This window comes from Pan troglodytes, chromosome 8, assembly GCF_028858775.2.
Source record: "Pan troglodytes isolate AG18354 chromosome 8, NHGRI_mPanTro3-v2.0_pri, whole genome shotgun sequence".
Taxonomy (NCBI): domain Eukaryota; kingdom Metazoa; phylum Chordata; class Mammalia; order Primates; family Hominidae; genus Pan; species Pan troglodytes.
Genome location: NC_072406.2, coordinates 108,311,448 through 108,331,831, shown reverse-complemented (window position 1 = coordinate 108,331,831; position 20,384 = coordinate 108,311,448). Strand labels below are relative to the sequence as shown.

Here is a 20,384-nt window from a genome sequence, read left to right as displayed (position 1 = left end):
TGTCGCAAGCCACCATGTTGGCCTTGTAAACATTGCACCAAGAACAGTTTCTGCAGAGGAGTGAAAAAATGAAAGAGTGAAATATGCCCTGAGTCCCGGTTCTTTAAATTTAGTAGTATGATAGGCCTATGAAACATTTCATCCGTAAACCCTTCACAGAACAACAAATGCTATGACGAATGAATTACCTTAAAAAGCCAGTGCTACATAAGATTAGGCATGGAAACAGGGTATGTTTACTCTGAATATAGTCACTATGGAGAATATGATCCAGTACAAGTGATACCTCTTCAGGTAACATTACTCATCTACTACTCTCAACTCCATGGTAGCCATATTCAGGTTTCAGTCTGCCATCATGTAGCAACCCTCTCCCGTACTCCGTACATATCACCAACAGCTTCAAGACCCACCTGAATTCCCAAGCCACCCATTACCACAAAACAACAAATACACATTCCCTCCTTACCAACCCCTCTTTAAAAAAACAAAAAAGAAAAGAAAAAAACCCATGAAATCCCAGAGCAATGGTGTGTATTGCATCTGGTAGGGGAGGTGGAGCTATTAATTGGGCCCCTCCAGTAAGGGGTTCAATACACTCTTGATGAAAAACAAAAACAATAAAACTCCTTTATCTCTTAGACCTCCCACTTGGCAAATGAAATTCGAAGCCATTATTCGCTTTAACAAGATCTCTATCATCAAATAATCAAATAATAATATATCAAATTATGAATCTGTCATTGATATTCCCATTCTAAAGACGTTTCTTCTAAGAAGACTTCTTTTATTGGTTTGTGTGTCTAATAAGGGTGTCTCCCATTCTTTGCAAATTCTCTGGTCTAGTCATCATTTTTCCCTGAGTGTGAATTTTCCTCAATGGCATGTATCTGTAATGGTTTTATGTATATGTATATATATATATATACATTTCTGTGTTTAAGCTCCCATGGTGAATAGATCAACCAAGCCAAATTCCTCAACGCCCGCCTCTCCTCCAGGAACAGCTTCAGGTAAAGTGTATGTGTGATTTGGTTTGGTTTTACGTCTATTTCAAATAAGAAAAACAGATCAACTATGAAGAATAATCAATTGTATTTCCAAATGTCTTAATATTGGGAACAGAAGGCCAGTCCTCATCCTCATGCACTGTCTGGTGGCACGTGTGTGGAAGTGGCCATTTCCCCAGGCCTTTTGGCATCTGCTAGACAAGTTCTGGTTTTCACCCTACCTTACTGGGCACCTTGCTGGCTTCTCTGTGTCCCCTTCCTTGACTGAGGGGGTCCCAGAATTTAGCCCTCAGCCCTCAACCCACAGTTCTTTCAGAACATCATGATGGTTACAAGCTTGGTTTTGAGCCAGACAGACCTCGGTTGGAACCCCAGTGTGCCCCGTTACCAGCTATGCCACCTTGGGCTTGTACTTCACCTCTCCAAGCATCAGATTTTCTTTTCTGTAAATGGTGCTCATAGCCCCTACTCTGTGACAGGAGAATTCTGCAAATGTGAATGTGAAACTCTTAATGAGTGCCTGGTACACACTAAGAGCTGAGGAGAGAGAATGATTTTTCACTTCTGTAGGGTTCATCGATTAATCTGGATTCATGTCTCAAGTCTACACTGGTAACTCCCTGGCATCCAACCCCAACCTGACTTCCCTTCTGAACACCTTGATGCTCCCACACAGGACTCTAAACTCACTCCTCCCTCCCCTGCGGGCACCCCTGTTTCTCAATGCGTAGAGCCTCCAGGCCACATGCTCCAAATCCTGCTTTTTTTTCTCCTGAATTTGCTGTTCCATTTTAGCTGTGACCACCCTAGTCTGGGCTTTCTTTACTCAGCCACCTTGCACCTTCTTGTCCAGCAGCCATACCCCTGCCTCTTGGCTCTCTCCTCAGCGACAAGGACTGAGCTGCTGAACTCCTCCAGATGTTACCAGTTTCATCTCACCACAAAGCTAGTTTTTGCCATGTCACCCCTACCCCCAAACCATGAATGTTCCTGGTTGCTCCTATAGGTTTTGGCAACCCCCAAGGCTGAGCCCAAGACACTGAGGGGTGCCCATGACCCCCATTAACAGCACAGAGAGGTGTAGGAGCCTGCTCTCCAGCATTCTCACAGGCATTTCCTCTCCCTCTCTCCCCTTGTCCCTCTCCCCTAGGCACACATATGCGCGTGTGCACACACACACACACATTCATACACACACACTCTCTTCTCTCACAGAGCTGAACACAAGTCATTGAGAGGCTGAGCTCTGCTTCCAGACACAGGCTCCTTCATAGAAAATGAAAGAACAGTCGAGTATTTTAAAAATCTTTTCCTGGACTCATTTCTTGTGAAATTATTCACTTTCTTCACAAGTTCTGGTTTTACTTAACCTCTCCTCAGAACCCACAAGCGCTTTATAAGTGGGGAGTGGAGCTCAGAGCCATCTTAGCCAGCTCATCTTACCCTCTGGAGAGACAAAGGTCAAACATGCCAATCTAAAACATCGTGACCATGTTGCTTAGGCCCCAGCAGAAATGGAGACTCCTAACTCCCGATAACTCAGGATGAGGGCTGTTGTTACTGGAATAGAAAACCTTTAACAAATAAATAAATGAAGACCTCAACCCTCCTTTAGAGAAATAGATTACTAATATCTGGTGTTTACCTCTTACAAAGCTCTACTTGCCTTACAAGCACCTCCTCTTCCTAAAACACACCCAGTACTCCAATCAGCCTGTATGTCACGGGTCTTGCTTCTTGGTCTTTGTGTTCTCACTTTTAGGACACCTAATCCTACTCATCCTTCAAGGCCCAGCTTGAGGCCTCCACCTCCAGGAAGACTCCTCTGGTTTCTGTAGCCCTCAGAGAGCTCTCCTTTGCAGGAAGTCTCTTCCCCCTTACACTTAGCCCGTACTTATTCCCTAATTACTTTGTGTCTCAGTCTAATCGCTTCCTAAGTACATTGCAAGCTCCTTGGAGACCTTGCCTTCAATGTCATTGCTCAGGAGGCTTTACCTGGCCCCAAGCTGGGACAGATCCCTCTAGTGCCCTGCACATGCCCTGAAATTTCTGTCTTTATTTGCTCACAGCTGTTTCCAGGACCTACCCCAGGATCTGGCTCAGGGGAGGTGCCGAGACTGTAGAGGGGTCAGTTGGTTGAGAGGGTGAATGAGTCCTCAAACACTGGTTGTATTAAATATTTAAAGAATCACCAACAGGGCATTAGCCAGCTGGATTTATTACTCATAAGTTTGTTATTAACCTGGTATAGCTGTATTTTAATACTAGAGTCATCAGATGAAGAAAGCAAATCTAAACAAGAAAATAATGTCCTGGTTATGTGATTATCACATACAGGTGGGAGTACCTACAGGAAGGGGGAAGAAGTGAAATAATTTTGAAGGGACAAGCCTAAACAGTCCGAATGAGTTTCCAAGTGTGCAAACAGTGGAACCTTCAGAGATTATTTTTACAAAAGAAATGATCAGACTACTAGCCTGTGTCTTTGAATAACCATCCATTCCCCTTTAAAGGCTTCAGATAGTCCCCCAGTGGGCATCACAAAAGTGTCCATCAGGTGCCTAGTTGGTGTTTCTGTCAAAGCACCACACCACATCAATTTCCTCTGGTCAATATTGCTTTTGGTCCTTTGATAGCCAGTAAGGTGCCTGCCGAGGGTGATATAGTAAATCTGGTGCAGTGACAGCCCCTGCCCTCCCCGTTGTGCTTGAGAAGCCAGTAGAATGGATTTAGCCAACTCCAAAGCCAGAGGTTTAGGTCCTGGCTCTGACATTTGCTAGGTGCCGGACTTTGAACAAGTGAAGTCATCTCTGTTTCTTAGTTTCTTCCTCTGAAAAAATGGCACCTATGCCTAGGGGTATCATGAGTAGATATCATGAGAATTAAGTGACTCAATATAGATGACTTGCACTCATAAAATGCTAGTGCTTTGTTATTATTATTGTTATTATTCAGAATCCCTTGTTCAACCTGCCTTGATCCATGACCATTCTGGCAGATATTATCAGGGAACAATATTGTTTCATGGGCCAGTGACCCATGAAGAGTCATGCTCCATCCTTCCCTAGAACTCTGTCTTCCTGAGGCAAGACCATAGGCTTTCCACCAGTGTCCTCCATGACAGTGTTCCACCATGACAATCATGCTGTCCTCTGATTGTCAGAAGTTATTTATAGGGAAGGAAAGGAAAAGGAAGGTTTTGGCAGACTATTCTGAGATATGCAAGAAAAGGAAGCATAGTAGAAAAGCCAGGAGGAAGGTCTGACAAAGATAATATAGTGGCCAAAGGAGCCCTTAACATTTCAGAAGAGGGAAAACCCCTGGGATGAAATTCAGACTTAGACCTTCTTTCTACTTCCTTATTTTTCATACAAGATTTTGTTCCACTTCCCTGAGATCTTCCATCAAATTCTATGGCAGTCAAGGGTACTTTAACAGTGTCAGTCTTAAGTATTCAATTTGATACACCAGTTACTTAAACACAGTGAGACTCCTACTACACATTCAGGTGACATTTCAGTTTATTGTTTTCATGTTGTCACATGAAATGTAAACATTCCAAGTGCAATCTCTTTTCCAAAATGTTTCAAAAAATCAGACCCAGTTCAGGTACCATGGAAGACAGCTGTCATGGAGGGGGCATTGCTTCCCAGGGTACTGGGGAAGGCTTCCAGGTACAATCCACACCACCCACTCTTTGCTGTTGCTCCCATCCTTGAGGGTTTAGGAAAAGAGTCAGTGGGCTCTGAGTAGAAGCCTGGGGGCCTCTCTCCAGTGACATACATGGGAAGGAACTTCCTGAACTCTATTTCAATACTTTTTGAGGCCTTTTCTTTTTCTTGTTTGTGTTTGGATGAGATGATATGGGGGTGCACGTATCTTCCCTGTTATAAATTCTGAGAGGGCAGAGGCCTATGTCTGCTTCTTCACCTCTTCCTCGGCCCCTAACACAGTGCCTTCATGTGCTTTACATGTACCAAGTCCTTGATAATCCTTGGTAATGGATTATTATTTCAGTGTGTGCTTATCTGTGCTCTATCTCATAAACTAAGAAAGTACAGACTGAGGGCAGCAGGTCCAGCCTGTACTTACAGAGTATGCCCTATAAATCCATTAGGAATTATAGGCCAGGCACCGTGGCTCATTCCTGTAATCCCAGCACTTTGGGAGACCAAGGCAGGTGGATGGATTGAGTCCAGGAGTTCAAGGCCAGCCTGGGCAACATGGCAAAATCTCATCTGGACAAAAAATTAGCCAGGTGTGGTGGTGCATGCCTGTAGTCCCAGCTACTCAGGAGCTACTTAGTGGGGAGGATCACTTGAGTCCAGGAGTTTGAAGCCTCCAGTAAGCTGTGATCTCCCCACTGCACTCCAGCCTGGGTGACAGAACAAGACCCTGTCTCAAAAAAAAAAAAAAAAAAAAAAGGAATTGTGGACTTGTATGTGTAGTAAGTTCTTAACAAAACATTTATTCAGTTCAGTTAAGTTAATGAAGAGCCTCATGAAGAGACCCCTTGGTCTCACTGAGCAATGGTGTCCAAGCAGGTGAGCATCATGTCTGAGGCAGCCAGGGGATGCTGAGGGGGCTGGCTCAGCTCTGGCCTCTCCCCTCCTGGCCTGCCCTCTGTCCCACAGTGAAGATCCATCCTGCTTCTCTCTCACTTCCTCCCTCATAACGATTGTCTGGCATCTATCTTCAGGTACAGGAAGGGAGGTTGGGTGCAGGGGACAAGACCCTTCGGGTCCCTTCTATGACTTGAGAAGATGAGATTTGGGCAGCAGCCTGCACTTGTCTCAATTTGTCCATTAAGGAAAACCTGTCGGCGAAAGCCCTTGAAAACTCAGAGATGAATGAGTAAATATCCTCTGAATGTGAAGTTAGAGGCATTTACTGTATTTAAGTGTGCTTATAAAGGAGCACTGTCTGAGGTCTGTGTCAGGAGTGGTGGGTTGGAGCCTCTGTCTCTGGGCACCTCTGCCGTGCACATTTGTGCAGTGTGCACAGATGTAGGTGTGAGCTGTTGGCTCCCTTCCTGAAGGACCTCTGTGGGGGTCCTCACTGAGTCCTCAGAATCAGTGGGCTCAGGACTTGCCCCATGGGACAGGGGGCGGGTAAGGAGAAGGTCCTTTAGAAATGTTAAGGTGGAGTCCCTAACCCCCATCCCAGCTCTGAGCTTATACACTGACACTTTTAAAATGTGTCATCACCTTTGCCCGCAAGTTTTCCTTAATAGCTTCAATATAACTACCTATATGTGCTTAACTGAAAACAACACAATATGTGCAAATATTTCTGAGCCTGCCAGAAAGGCCAGCCTCACTGTGAGCATCAGCCCCCGGTTCAGGACTTGGGGACTGAGTAGTGTATATGTTTGTGCAGGTCGAAACAGTGGGGCCTGGGAAACCAAGTCACCTTCACCAGCTGCACCATCCCCGTTGCCACGGGCCGGGTAAGTACCTGTTGCAGGAAGCAGCTTTTGAGATCTGGGGAGTGAGGATGGTGATACCCCACTGCCCTGTTGACTTCATTAGAAGTTCTCCCCATGGCAGGCTGCAACTTGGACCAACAGTAAGGAGCCCTGCTAACATCAAATGAGCCAGGCATGGTGGCTCAGGCCTGTCATCCCAGCACTTTGGGAGGCCAAGGCGGGCAGCTCACTTGAAGCCAGGAGTTCAAGATCAGCCTGGCCAACATGGCGAAACCCCGTCTCTACTAAAAATACAAAAATTAGCCAGGCATGGTGGCACACACCTGTAATCCCAGCTACTTGGGAGGCTGAGGCAGGAGGATCACTTGAACCTCTGCAGGTTGCAGTGAGCTGAGATCACAGCACTGCACTCCAGCCTGGGCAACAGAGCAAGACTCCATCCCAAATAAATAAATAAATGAATAAATAAATAATAAATAAATCTAGAAGTATTTCCTCCTGTGAAGTTTTAGTTAAGTCTTGAGTTCACTAACTTACAGTGTTCCACAAGACACCCTGACTTTCAGAAGCTCCAGCACTTGAATCATTTTCAGAGCCTCTAGCAGGTTTTGTCTTTACTTACTGCTGCTCAGTTTTATGGTCTGTAAATAAGTGTGTAGATATATACCATGTGCTGGTCATACCAGGGCACTCCCTCAAAGCCATATGACTGAAGTTCCTCTCGAAAGTGACAGTCATTCTTTCTTATTGAATTTAGAAGGGCTTTGTAAACAGTCAGGTGAGGATTGTAATGTGTTAATATTACAAACATCACCCCGTAAAATTATGTTGGCTCAACAGGTTATTTGGAAAGCAAATTTAAATATGTCTAAAGCTGGCCTGAATGGCTCTAATCTTATTTCTGTCTCTGTGTAAACCAAAGAAAGCCTCCATGTTGAAGGTTTATTAACCAAAACTCTGCATATGTCTCTCTTAGTTCAGCTGTATCACTTTGGGCAAACTACTTCGTCTCTCTGAGCCTCAGTTTCCTCACCTTAAAATGTCACTGTAAGGTTTAAATTACATCTGAGGAGCCTAACCCAGTGCCAGGCATCTTACAGGTGCTCAGGAATTCTTAGTGTTCTTCCCCCACACTTCAGCTCTCTGCCAAAAACAAAGCGAGAGAGAGATATGGTGAGGGTTTTTAAATTAAGAAATTTAACACACAGAAAAGGAGCATACAACCTTACCAATATTAGACTCCAGTCTCTGTTGGAATCTTGAGTTCATTGACTTACAGTGTTCCACAAGACATCCCGACTTTCAGAAGCTCCAGCACCTGAATCATTTTGCAAACTAGAATGTTAGTGCAGGCAAGTACCTTCAGGACCACACATCAGTGGTTTTCAAACTTGTTTTGGTTTCGGATCTCTCTGAAAGAAAGCCTGCACAGAAGACAGTGGAGAATAGTCCCTAGAGACAAGGAGGAAGCTGGAGTGGGCAAGTGCAGCGGCAACCTCACCTGCTGGACCACCCTCTTACCTCTACCCTCTGTCCTGGACAGTAACCCCCACAGGGAGCTGTTGGGGAAGAGGGGGCTCCACAGAAACACTGAAAATACTGATCCTGGTCCTCAATTGACAGGTGAGGAATCTAACCTCACACTCAAGACAAAGAGGCCCAAGGTCACCCGCCAAGTAATTAGTGCAACTGGTGCAAGAGTCCAGTTCTGCCGGTTCCCTGGCAACTGGTGCCCTACTTTATCCCCAGTTGACCCCTTCCCCATCTGTCAGCAGACTCCATCTGAGCCTAGGAGGATCATAACTAAATCCCACTTCCATCCCTCTCCACCCTGCAAGGATAGTCTTCTACACACTCGTATCGCTTTCATAATTCTAGCTTAAATTTGAGACTAAAATAATGGTAAATAGCTCCATTTTGTCTTCGTTGTGTTTTAACAAAGCTCATCTCTTTTTATTCCCCAGGAAAAAACCAACGACACCACTGAAGACAGTAAGTTAATTTTGCATTTAAAAGTGCTTCATATTTCCTGCAGTGTTTATTCTTATCCATTTATTTAAAGTTGAAAATGCTTCCAGCTATGGTGAACACAGCAATCTTAGCAACTGAAGTTGCTGCCCAAGCAGTCCAAGAGAAGCTTCAAATCCTCAGGTAGCCAGGGAGGATGCTCCTCCCTGGAGCATAGAAGGAGCTCATCCTCACTTGATCCCAGCAGCTTCACTGAGTGTGCGCAGCAGATCAGAGGGGCAGCCAGGTTCCCTGCCCTCTCCACAAGAAGCGTCTGTGTCCACTCCCCACCACAGCTAATGGTAGACCATTGTGTATCAGGTACACATAGGCCTCGCTAAACTCAGATTCTGGCCAGAACATGGTGAACCTGGGCCACAACACTACGTAAGGGAGCCCACCTGGACCTAGTCCCTACTGTGAAGCCTGACATTTACAATCATTTAGCAAACACACAGAAGGGGGGGGTCATGAGACCAAAGCAGATGCCAGATGCCTGCTGTACATGGGTTACTATGTGGCAGCTGCTGGGGGGTCATGATTTCCATCAACCCTGTTGACAAGGCAGGGAGGTTTCTGCACCACAGTGACATTGCTCCTTCATAGGACACTTCTGGCTGTTTGTTGCTTAATGCAAAGGTTGAACTAGGGACTGTGGGTTTGTAATTGTTGTCGTGATTGAAAGAATAGCAATGCATCAAAGAAAAGTGCTGCCAAAATATTTATTTTAATAATATTGCTCTGACATTTATTTCCACATTCTGCTATATTGAATATCCTTGCCTTTTTTTCTTTTACATAGACTCCAGTTGCCTCTCAACAGAATGCCTCAAGTGTTTGTGAAGGTAAAATCTATTATTCTGAAGGATGAGCAGGTCCTCTAAAAGTTATTTTAATTAAGGATTTGTATATACACATTTATTACATTATTTTTGGGGCAATTGTAAACATGAAACTCAATTTTCTAAACAAAATAGTTTTTGCAGTGAGCAATGAACAGCAAAACTAGCTCAGAACCTCAGCATGTTTAGAGTAGGCTACAGAATGCATGCAAAAACCTGCCTGTTGGCAGACAGATATGACTTGCCAGGCAATAGTGCTAGGACCTTACATAGATGTGAAAACTAACGTAGAGCCATTCACATGTTTTAGAACTAATAGCTTACTTAAAGTAATGAAAATTTTAAAAATCTGTTTATTTGAACAAGTTCTTTTGCTAAGTTTTCAAGATAATGTTTTCAAAGTTCAAATGTCTGTCTTCTTAGTACATCTTCAATTGCTTTTCTTCCTTTTTTTTTTTTTTTTTGAGTTAGGGTCTCACTTTGTAGCCCAGACTGGAGTGCAGTGGTGCATAATTATAGCTCACTGCAGCTTCAAATTCCTGGGCTCAAGTTGTCTTTCTGCCTCAGCCTCCTGAGTAATTTAGAATTTCTTCCTTTATCATCACTCAAAAATCTTATATATATTTTTAGAAACTGCTCATGTTAAAAAAAATTGTGTTTGGAAATTACCGGAAAAAAATAGAAGAATCATCTATAATATCAGCACTTAAAACATTATATAGAAGTTCATGCCCTGTACCCATTTAATTCCATACTTGAAGATACCCAGGGTTAAAAATGTAGTGAGTATTCACCCTCTTCCCTGAGTTGATGTGCATATATCTACATAAAGCACTCTCCTTTCTCTGATGATGGACAGTGGATCTTTTCTGAGCATGCACTACAACTCACCTCTCTGCTTTAATGACGCCATTAGGTTTTTTCATCCTGTCTCCCATATCTTGCTGCCCTAGGCTATTTCTGAGGCATCACCCCTTTTCTGCTGTATTGCTTTCTTCTGCCTTCCCTTTGAGGCTTTTGTCTTTTCTGTCCTTCCATTCCTTGCAGCCTCTCAGACCTGCTGAGTCCAGGTTGTGGAGTGATAGTGACTTCAGGGGCTCTGAGCATCTGTAGGAAGTAAGTACAACCTGTGCAGACTTCATGGCTACAAGAGCCTCCAAAACCCAGGAAAGAAGCAGGGCCCAAGGCATGTCCACTGCTGCTTAGGTGTCCTCATTCTCAAAGGGTTCCCAGTACAGGAGCCTGCCAGGCATGCCCCCTCCTTTGTTATTTATTTCAAGAGCATAGGCAATTACCATCCAAATGCAAAGTGAGTGAGTGGCCTCTACTAGCCTAGGAAGGAATCAGGATGGCGGAGGCAGAGCAGGTGTGGTCAAAGCTTATAGGCTGGCAAGACCTAAGGTGTTCATTGTTTCTCCTTCTGAAATTACCAAGTTTTAATGTCATGAGCAAAACATCTAACATAGAGGTTTGAAGTAGCTTGCCACAAATTCAAAATACAATCTTCAGAGGTTCAAGGTTTCCAAGCTTTAGTGCACCACTGAATGGTAAGAAACCCTGACGTCTATCTTACCATTTATTTGAATCTTTGAGTTCTTACTACTTTTATTTCTTTGGGGTTTCTGTAGTTCTCAGCCTTTCTTCCATGCAGACTCACACATGAACATACCAAGATTTTAACACACCCCACCCCCCAACGACAAATTTGAGGGAGAGTAAAGTATTAAAATAATTTGTGATCACATTTATTAATGGTTCAGCAGTAGAGTTCACTATGGGCTTCAACATAAATTTCTTACACTTCAGGTTTATGCTCATTTCCCACCCTTTCCTCTTCTGCTCAGGAAAACACTGAAATGCAAGCGAGATTTGCATTATTATAGGGATAACCTTGAATTTGATCCAATTAATTTTGCAAAAAGAGATCATTTATGAACTCAGCAGTGTGCCTCTTATCAGTAACACACTGCTTATACCATGTCTTATGACTAATCAAGACCCACCAGGGTGTTGTCTCCACCTGTGTGGAGGCCACATGGCAAGTAGAGGGTGAGTTGTTTAGAGGGTGGCTAAAATGTTCTCATCTTCTGGCTTCCACCTATACTCACACACTTAAAGTTTCAGGGCCCGTGGGTTCAGTCTCTATGTACATTGCCAGTGGATGAATGCAGAGGTGGTAGGATGTACCTGTAACACTGCTGGGAGGGAGTCCTGGTCCTAATAGCACAACCACATCAACAGACTGGCAAGTGCACAGATCCATGACATCTCAGTAACTAAGACATGTTCCCAGGAAGACTTCTGATCAAATTTGGTTCTTCTCAGCTGATGTTGCTGGGTTTTGGGATGAGGACAGACATTTCACTCTAATCCTAATATGATAATTTCCCTGATCCAGAAAAACCTATACCTGCTGAACGCCACCGAGGGTCAAGTCACAGACAAGAAGCTGTGCAGTCACCAGTGTTTCCTCCTGCCCAGAAGTAAGAATCCTTTCCTTTAAAGATCAGTTTCCTCTTGTTGCTGCAGGAATTAACATGTGCATTGTTTCACTGCACAGTGACACTGACTTGCAGTGCTAGGTAAAAATCCAACATTTCATTGTTTTGCAGTTACATGTTAAAAGGTGTTGAGCAACTTTAAAATAACTGTGTAGAGTTGCAGAGACCTACTAATTGGGTTAATTATTGAACTTGACTAAAATACAATACTTTAGTCAAGATTTCCTCCTTTTTCAAAACTAAAAGGAAGAGTCTTACTTATCTAAGGTTTTGGTGCCTCTTCTATCTTTAGATACATTTTATTGGCCATTTGTATTGATTTATTTGTGATGTGCCTGTTCACAGCATCATCAGTGTAAACAAAAAGTCAAACTTACTCATATTGTGCTTTGTCCTTTAATTATCTGAAATTCTTTCTTGCAGACAAATCCACCAAAAACCCATACCTCTGCCAAGTAAGTACAACGAAGCCATGTAGTGTATCAGGGAGTGGTCGAGGCTGGATCCTAGAGTCTGATAGGCCTGGGTTCTAACACAGCACTGTCGCTTCCAGCTGCGTTATCCTGGCATCTTCTCCCACTTGTTTCCTTACCTGTAAAATGGGGCCAAGAATGTTTATTTCACAGAGTTGTTTTGAAAAGTAAATATATTTGAGGCAATTTTTACTTTTTTTAGTAGCGATTTAATATTTTACTGATCATGCATCCTTTTTTAACTTTTTTTTTTTTTTTACAAAAACAATACAGCTGTTTTCAAAATAATAAGATCAAGTAAAACAACATATGGGAAGCACCAGCTATAGTGTTTGGTTCTAAACAAATAATACCGATTTAAATTAAGTCAAAATACATTTTAAAGATCACAAAATATGTCTACAAAAGGTACCTTAAAAAGAAGATACAGCAAATATCTGGATAATTTTTCCAAGGCAAACATCACCCTAAAAATATATGAATCGGATAAGTCAGGCTCACAGAGCGTAACTGCCCAAACCTTAATTTGCCTGCAACTCAATGTGGGAAAAAAGGAAGAAAAAAACTCTGCTTTACAAAGATAATTTGGGATATATTCCAAAATAATAAAGCTTAAATCCATTTAAATAAACAGTAATTGTCCACATGCAAAATTTTTATGCATTTTTTTTACTAAACATAAATTGGCTTTTTAAATTTTTAATAATATTCATCTTAAATAAATGAAACTTTTACTAGTTTTTTAAAAAAATTCTGAAAGCACAAAGTGAAAATGATTTGGCTACAGAAATTTATTTTTCATTATTTAAAAAGGTTTATTATACCTTTTACCGTTTTTCAAACCAAGTCATTCATTCAGTTGTTAGTGACCATATGCCGTGTGCCAGGCATTGTTCTAGGCACAGGAGATACAAGGATGAACGAAACAAATAAAGACCCTGTCCTCATGAAGCTTATATTCTACTGAAGGAGACAGAGAGTAAAAATAAACGCACAAATAATATCATATCAGGTAAATGCTGAAGTGCTATAAAGAAAAATACAGCGCAGCAGCAGGGGTGGGTGGCAGAGAGTAACGGAGGCAGGGAGGGCTGCTGCTGTAGACAGGGTGGTCTGAGAAGGCCTGTTCTATAAAATGGGCATAATAGCTCATTCCACAAAGAGCTGGTGAAAGGACGAGATGCGCGCATGCTGAAAACAGAATAGGCCTAGCACATTCGGGTGTCAAAAAATATTAGCCGTGGGTACTCTTCCAACTGCCAGAACTGCAGAAACCACCAACTGCCCTGCACTGTGCACCTAGGGAAAGTCTGTTCACTCACTCACCTTTGCTGCTGTCACCTGGGAGTGCTGTTCCCCTCCTATTAGAATACATCCTTCCTTTTGGCCCATCTTTGTTGGGCCTGCCAAGCCCTCACTGCCCCCTCCTCTTACAATGGTGGCTGCCTTCTCTAAACATCCAGGGCACTATTATCTGAAGCACTTAGTTTATCCAGAATTCTTTCTCCTGCAGATTTCCCCATCTTAATAAAGGACAACTCTGGTTGCTATTGTCAAAAACCTTAGAGTCACCCTTGACTTCTCACTTGCTTTCTTCACACACCTTCCAGCTATTCCTTCAAAATAGATCCAGAATCCAACCACTCTCACTACTTCCACTGCTGTGATCTCTCCAAGTCACTGTCATCTCCTGCAAGAACACCGAACTGGCCTCCCCGACTCTGCTGTTGCCACCCTCTGTTTCCAGCCCAGCAGCTGGAATGACCCTGTTAAAACATAGGCAGATCATGTTACCCCCCTGTTCAAAACCCTCCAAAAGCTTCCCTTATCATGTTCATTACAGCTCTTGAGTCATGTTAAGGGTCCACCAAGTCCTATAAATCTGGTCCCTTCATTGCCTCCTGTCTGACTGTATCTCTTACTCTTCTCCCCTTTTCTTACTGTACTCCAGGCACAGTGGCGCTCTTGCTATTCCTTAGATATGCCAGGCCTTGCCTTCACAGCTCCCTCTACCCGGGACATTCTTTCCTGGGATGTCCAGTGCCTCCTCCCTCTCCACCTGCAGATCTCACCCAAATATTCTTCCTTTCCTGATTTATTTTTCTTCATAGCATTTATGACCCTCTAACATTATATATATATTTTTTACTTATGTCTTTATTGCCCATCTCAATCCATTAAAATTTAAGTTCCAGGAGAGCAGGGCATTTTGCTGTTTTGTTAACTGCTGTATATCCCCAATGCCTTTGATCCATGGCAGAGAAACAAGAATGAATGAATGAATGAATGAATGCAGATAAGTCTTGTTCGTATTTCACATGTTTCCACATTTAGACTGTAAACTCTTTGAGGGAGTTGATGCCTGAAGTCAGCAATTCTCAGACATTTTGGTCTCAGAACCACTTTAACACTCTTAAAATAATTGTAGACCCAAAGAGCTTTAGTTTACATGTTTCTATTGATACCTAGTATTTTAAGAATTAAAACTGAGACATTTAAAACATTTATTAATCCATTTAAAAATAATATTAAACTCATTACATGTTAACATAAATAATATGTTTATGAAAAATAACTATATTTTCCAAACAAAAACAATTTAGGGAAAAGAGTGGCATTAGTTTACATTTTGTAAATCTCTTTAATGTATGTTACTGCAACATAACAGAGACTGCTGGATTCTCATCTCTGTTTCTACATTTAATCTGTTGCAATGTTTTTCTGGTGGAACTACATGAAGAAAATTGGGTTTCATAGTGATAGGTAATTCGAAAAGAAAAGACCTCTTGAACCACCTGAAAGGATTTTCGGGATTTCCAGGGGTCCTTGGACCACACTTTTGGAACCATTGCCTTAAGGATTTTTTTTGGTGCATGTGTCCCCGGCAGCACCTAGTACAGTGTTAGGGTATAGGCATAGAAAGAGTTCAAGAAATATGAAGATTAATTGAAGGACTTTTCTGATCCCTTTCAGGATTTACAGAAGGGGGAAACCCAACTGTGGATGGGCCCCTACCCAGCTTTTCATCTAATTCCACTATTTCAGAACAGGTATGAAATGAACTCTTGATGTCACTAAATTGTTACCAGGAAACTGCAGGAAAGAGCATGTCTTCTGAGAAGACATTTGGAGTGAACCTTGAGAACAGAGACTGTATTTTCCATCATTATGTGAACTGTCATTTGGTAATAGGGACAGAATACCCAGTTGTTGTTTTTTTTCCATGACTAAGACATTGCTCCAGTTAATGTTTCCTCAAAACTAGCAAGGAAATGTCTTTTCATTATTCTTCCTCTCACATAGATTTTATTTAAACTTTGTAATTTCCTCCAAATAGATCTGTAGAGGCTGATGATATTAAATCACATGTAAGACAGCACAGTTTATAAAGGGACAGAGAAAGGACTCTGTGTGCCCTTGGGCAAGTCTTTCTAAGTTTCCATAAAAATATATGTAAAAATGTAAAATACGGATAATAGCATGTGTCCTTCTTGCCTTCAAAGAAGGCATATATCCTTTCTTGCAAGAATCAAATAAAATAATATTTGTAAAAATGCTTTGGAAATTGTACAGCACTCCACAAAGTAAGAGCAATAAGAGCACAATGGAAAGGGGGATTATTACTTATTTAAGAGAAAGAAAGAAATAATTCAGGAAGCTAGCTAAGGCCAAATGAAAAAAAAATACAAAAAACAAGTTAACGGTATAATCCTTGTGTTTGATCAAAGGAAAAATAAAACTCATCTTAAAATTATTGGTCTAAATGTAGAGGCCTGTCTTGATAATGCAAATGAGTCTTTGTTTCTAGTACACAGAAATTAGAGTTAAGTAGGGACCATCCCATGCTGACCAGTGCCCTCCATTTCACAGGAAGCTGGCGTTCTCTGCAAGCCATGGTATGCTGGAGACTGTGATCGAAAGTCTGCTGAAGAGGCATTGCACAGATCAAACAAGGTCTGATCATTTTTATTATTTATTATTATTATTTTATTTTATTTTATTTATTTGTTTTGAGATGCAGTTTCACTGGAGTGCAGTGGCTCGATCTCAGCTCACTGCAACCTCTGCCTCCCAAGTTCAAGTGATTCTCATGCCTCAGCCTCCCAAGCAGCTGGGATTACTTGTGTGTGCCCCCAAGCCCGGCTAATTTTTGTATTTTTAGTAGAGACGGGGTTTTACCATGTTGGCCAGGCTGCTCTCGAACTCCTGACCTCAGTTGATCTGCCTGGCGGCCTTGGCCTCCCAAAGTGCTGGGATTACAGACGTGGGCCACCGCGCCCGGCCAAGGTCTGATCATTTTTAAATCACACGCTTTGCCCTCAGCCTGTAATAGACACAGTTGTCGTCCTTATGATATGCTAATTAAATAATTGCAACAAGTGTAGATACAAGGATCTTTTTCCTTTACTTACTCAAGAGAAACTGCTATCCCCTCCTCTCTTTCAAGTTCCTCCATCTCATTTCTACTTGTCCTTTCATCTCCTCAAGGACCCACAGCCTCCACTGCCCTCCAAACAGTGGGAGACGAGAAAGCTCCAGGGGAGGTCTATGGAAGGCTTGGTGCTGCATGAGCTCCACTGAGGAGTGAACAGTGACAGGCTATTTTGGATCAATGTGCAGGATTAAAAATTTGAGTCAAATGAGTAGGTTGCGAAAATTTTCTCCCATGTTGTAGGTTGCCTATTCACTCTGATGGTAGTTTCTTTTGCTGTGCAGAAGCTCTTTAGTTTAATTAGATGGAAACCATCATTCTCAGTAAACTATCGCAAGAACAAAAAACCAAACACCGCATATTCTCACTCATAGGTGGGAATTGAACAATGAGATCACATGGACACAGGAAGGGGAATATCATACTCTGGGGACTGTGGTGGGGAGGGGGGAGGGGGGAGGGATAGCATTGGGAGATATACCTAATGCTAGATGACGAGTTAGTGGGTGCAGCGCACCAGCATGGCACATGTATACATATGTAACTAACCTGCACAATGTGCACATGTACCCTAAAACTTAAAGTATAATAAAAAATAAAAAATATAAAAAAAAATAAATAAATTAAAAAAAAAAATTTGAGTCAAGATGGCAAACAAACAAACAAACAAAAAATACCTGGAAGTAAATGTTTGGAGAGCCCAACTTCAATCATGTAGGAACACCAGGGACAGCTTGGACAATTCAAGATTAAAGTGACACTTTTTCTTTCTCTCTTCTCCTCCCATTTTCTTTTTCTTTGTTTTCTTGCACTCCACTTTGTCAGAATACATAGCATTTACATACTGTTCTTCCTCACCCTTGTTTTAGTCCTAGCTCTACAAGTAAATATATTAGTGTGTTCCGTCAGTCCTTTGGTGGACTTCCACCATTGTCTCTTTCCTTTGATGAAGTGTACCTGTAGTAGATTCTGAGGAAAAATCGTGTTTACATTATTCCCTGAGTTCTTTCATATTCAAAACTATTTTCTCAGCCAGGCGCAGTGGCTTATGCCCGTAATCCTAGCACTTTGCGGGGCCGAGGTGAGTGGATCACTTGAGGTCAGGAGTTTGAGACTAGCCTGGCCAAGATGGCAAAACCTCATCTCTACTGAAAATAAAAAAATTAGCCAGGCATGATGGCGGGCGCCTATAATCCCAGCTCCTCGGGAGGCTGAAGCAGGAGAATCGGTTGAGCCTAGGAGGCGGAGGTTGCAGTGAGCCGAGATCATGCCACTGCTCTCCAGCCTGGGCAACAAGAGTGAGACTGCTGTGGGGGAATAAAAAGAGAAAGAGAGTTAAAAAACTGTTTTCTCATATCCTAGTAGTTGGAAGAAATCTTGGCTGGCTATAAAATCCTTAATTTGAGTTTGAAAAGTGTTGCTCCACTAGATTGTGTTGTTCTGTATGAAGCTCTTGAGAAGTCTGATACCAATGTGACTTTCTTGCCCTTCTATGTAATTTGATACTTTAGTCTGGTGGCTCTGCAGACTTTTTGTTTTTAAAGTCTAATCATTTTACCAGAATATATCTCTGAGTTGATAATTCCAAATCAATTTTCTCAAGTAGACAGAAGCCCTTTCAATACGTAGATTTAAGTTTTCTCTTATATCCAATAAGTTTTCTTAGATCGTAGTCTTAAAGAGTTGTTCTGTTCCCTTATTTGTTTTTCTTCGGCAAGCACTCAATTTACATGCGTTTTGGATCTTTTTTGTCATTTTTTCTCCCATCACTGTCTTTGATTCTATGGTACTTATTTTATTAAATCCCATTTTCTCTCCTGGTTGTTTCCACACCTTCCTTCAAGTGTCATTTCTTAAATCTTCATTTGAAGCTCTCGTCCCTTGGACATCTTATAATTTTTTCTTTGTTGAGATAGGCTTGTCTTTTTCTTCAGTTTGTTTCCTGAGTTTGATCAACTCTTGTTGCATTTCATTCTGCTTTTTGTCCATCTTTTGTTCGTAATTTTTTATTTTATGATTCTAAATATTTTTATTAAAAAATTTAATAAAATTTGAATTACTGTGTTACAGTTTGGGGATTTTTTTTTCTTTTTCTTTTTCTTTTTTTTTTTTTTGATGTTGTCTCGCTCTGTCACCCAGGCTGGAGTGCAGTGGCACGATCTTGGCTCACTGCAAACTCCGTCTCCTGGGTTCACGCCATTCTTCTGCCTCAGCCTCCCGAGTAGCTGGGACTACAGGTGCCCGCCACCATGCCCGGCTAGGGATTTTTTTTCTTATAAAAGTTCTTTGAGGAGAGAATTTTCATAATGAGGTCAGTCTGACCCAAGATTTTAGTCCAGGGGCAAATATAAAATGAAAGTTTTGATTCCCAACCTCTGTTTTCTTCTTATAGTACTTATGAATGGAATTTGTTTGATACATTTTTTTTCATAGACAACTGGTGGCTATGGTTCCCAGTTCAAGAGAGTCCTCTAGATTTGATCTTAATGTGTCCCTTCACATATTTCTAAATTTTATAAACATAAAACCTTATTTAGCACATTAAAAAGCTAGCATTTAGCTGGGCATGGTGGTGCATGCCAGTAGTCCCAGGTACTCAGGAGGCTGAGGTGGGAGGATCGCTTGAACTCAGGAGTTCCAGGCTGTAGTGAACTGTGATTGCACCACTGCACACCAGCCTGGGCAACAAAGTGAGACTGTTTCTAAAAATAATTAATTAATTATTACCTTTTTTTCAAAAAAGGCAAGCATTGATCTCACTCAGGATTTTCTATGAGTATATATTTTCCTGGACTATTTTCTTAGAAAATAAGAAGACAAGTGCTAATCAATAATAAAAATAATGTAGCTAAATAATTTACCTTTGGAATGTAATATAGGTGTTCTTCACAAAATGATTTTTTGAACCTGTAGAAATATAAGTAATACTAACCATAATTATGTTTTTTAAAAAAAATTAAACAGGATGGATCATTTCTTATTCGGAAAAGCTCTGGCCATGATTCCAAACAACCATATACACTAGTTGTATTCTTTAATAAGCGAGTATATAATATTCCTGTGCGATTTATTGAAGCAACGAAACAATATGCCTTGGGCAGAAAGAAAAATGGTGAAGAGGTCAGTGATTTCTTTTTAAATTCAATTCTATAACTATGCATTGAGTATAATGACATCAAATACTGTATTAGATGCTAGAGATGAGGAGAAAGGATACAAAAGTACTTGTTCTAATGCTTGCATAAATGTCATAGAGAACAAGATAAAATACTATATTTAGGCAGTATATCCTATAAGAACACAGAAAAGGAAAAAGTCATGTGATGTACATGCTAGTCCTTTCATTCAGTTATTTAATGAGGTCAGTCTGACCCAAGATTTTAGTCCAGGGGCAAATATAAATCAAGGTTGAAATGTCAAGTTGAATTAAGGTTGTAAGAATTAGGGTCAAGTTCCAGACCTCCAAAGTCAAGACCTAAAATCTCAACTCAAGTACCAAGGTAGGTTACCAGGGAAGGATCCAGAAGAGATGCAGAAACTTGAGTTAAAACATTAGACTATAGCCCTTGTACCAGAATAAGCTTATGGGCCTGGAGCAAGAAAAAAAATCACATGGGTCTTAAATATTAATCAAACATTAACTTTAATGCCTCTTTAATCTGGACCAAACTCAGTGCTTACCATATCTCAG

General features: G+C 41.5%; 2 protein-coding genes across 4 annotated transcripts in view; one reads left to right on the top strand and one right to left on the bottom strand.

Moving 5' to 3' along the window:
* Nucleotides 1–20,384, top strand: part of BLNK (B cell linker) — an 80,238-nt gene that overhangs the window by 55,528 nt on the left and 4,326 nt on the right. For 2 of the 3 annotated variants that reach the window (XM_001159266.6, XM_009459031.5), the window contains exons 8-16: nucleotides 945–1,013; nucleotides 6,390–6,459; nucleotides 8,403–8,430; nucleotides 9,248–9,290; nucleotides 11,686–11,770; nucleotides 12,212–12,243; nucleotides 15,235–15,311; nucleotides 16,132–16,215; nucleotides 19,658–19,813. In XM_001159266.6, coding sequence (XP_001159266.1) covers nucleotides 945–1,013; nucleotides 6,390–6,459; nucleotides 8,403–8,430; nucleotides 9,248–9,290; nucleotides 11,686–11,770; nucleotides 12,212–12,243; nucleotides 15,235–15,311; nucleotides 16,132–16,215; nucleotides 19,658–19,813 — 644 coding nt within the window. The remainder of the gene's footprint in view (nucleotides 1–944; nucleotides 1,014–6,389; nucleotides 6,460–8,402; nucleotides 8,431–9,247; nucleotides 9,291–11,685; nucleotides 11,771–12,211; nucleotides 12,244–15,234; nucleotides 15,312–16,131; nucleotides 16,216–19,657; nucleotides 19,814–20,384) is intronic. The other variant, XM_001159213.6, reaches the window with a different exon arrangement.
* ZNF518A (zinc finger protein 518A) overlaps nucleotides 12,169–20,384 on the bottom strand; it is a 74,722-nt gene continuing 66,506 nt past the window's right edge. Inside the window, exon 8 of the mRNA XM_063780902.1 lies at nucleotides 12,169–12,380. Within this exon, the coding sequence (XP_063636972.1) occupies nucleotides 12,318–12,380 (63 nt within the window). The 3' untranslated portion in view covers nucleotides 12,169–12,317. The remainder of the gene's footprint in view (nucleotides 12,381–20,384) is intronic.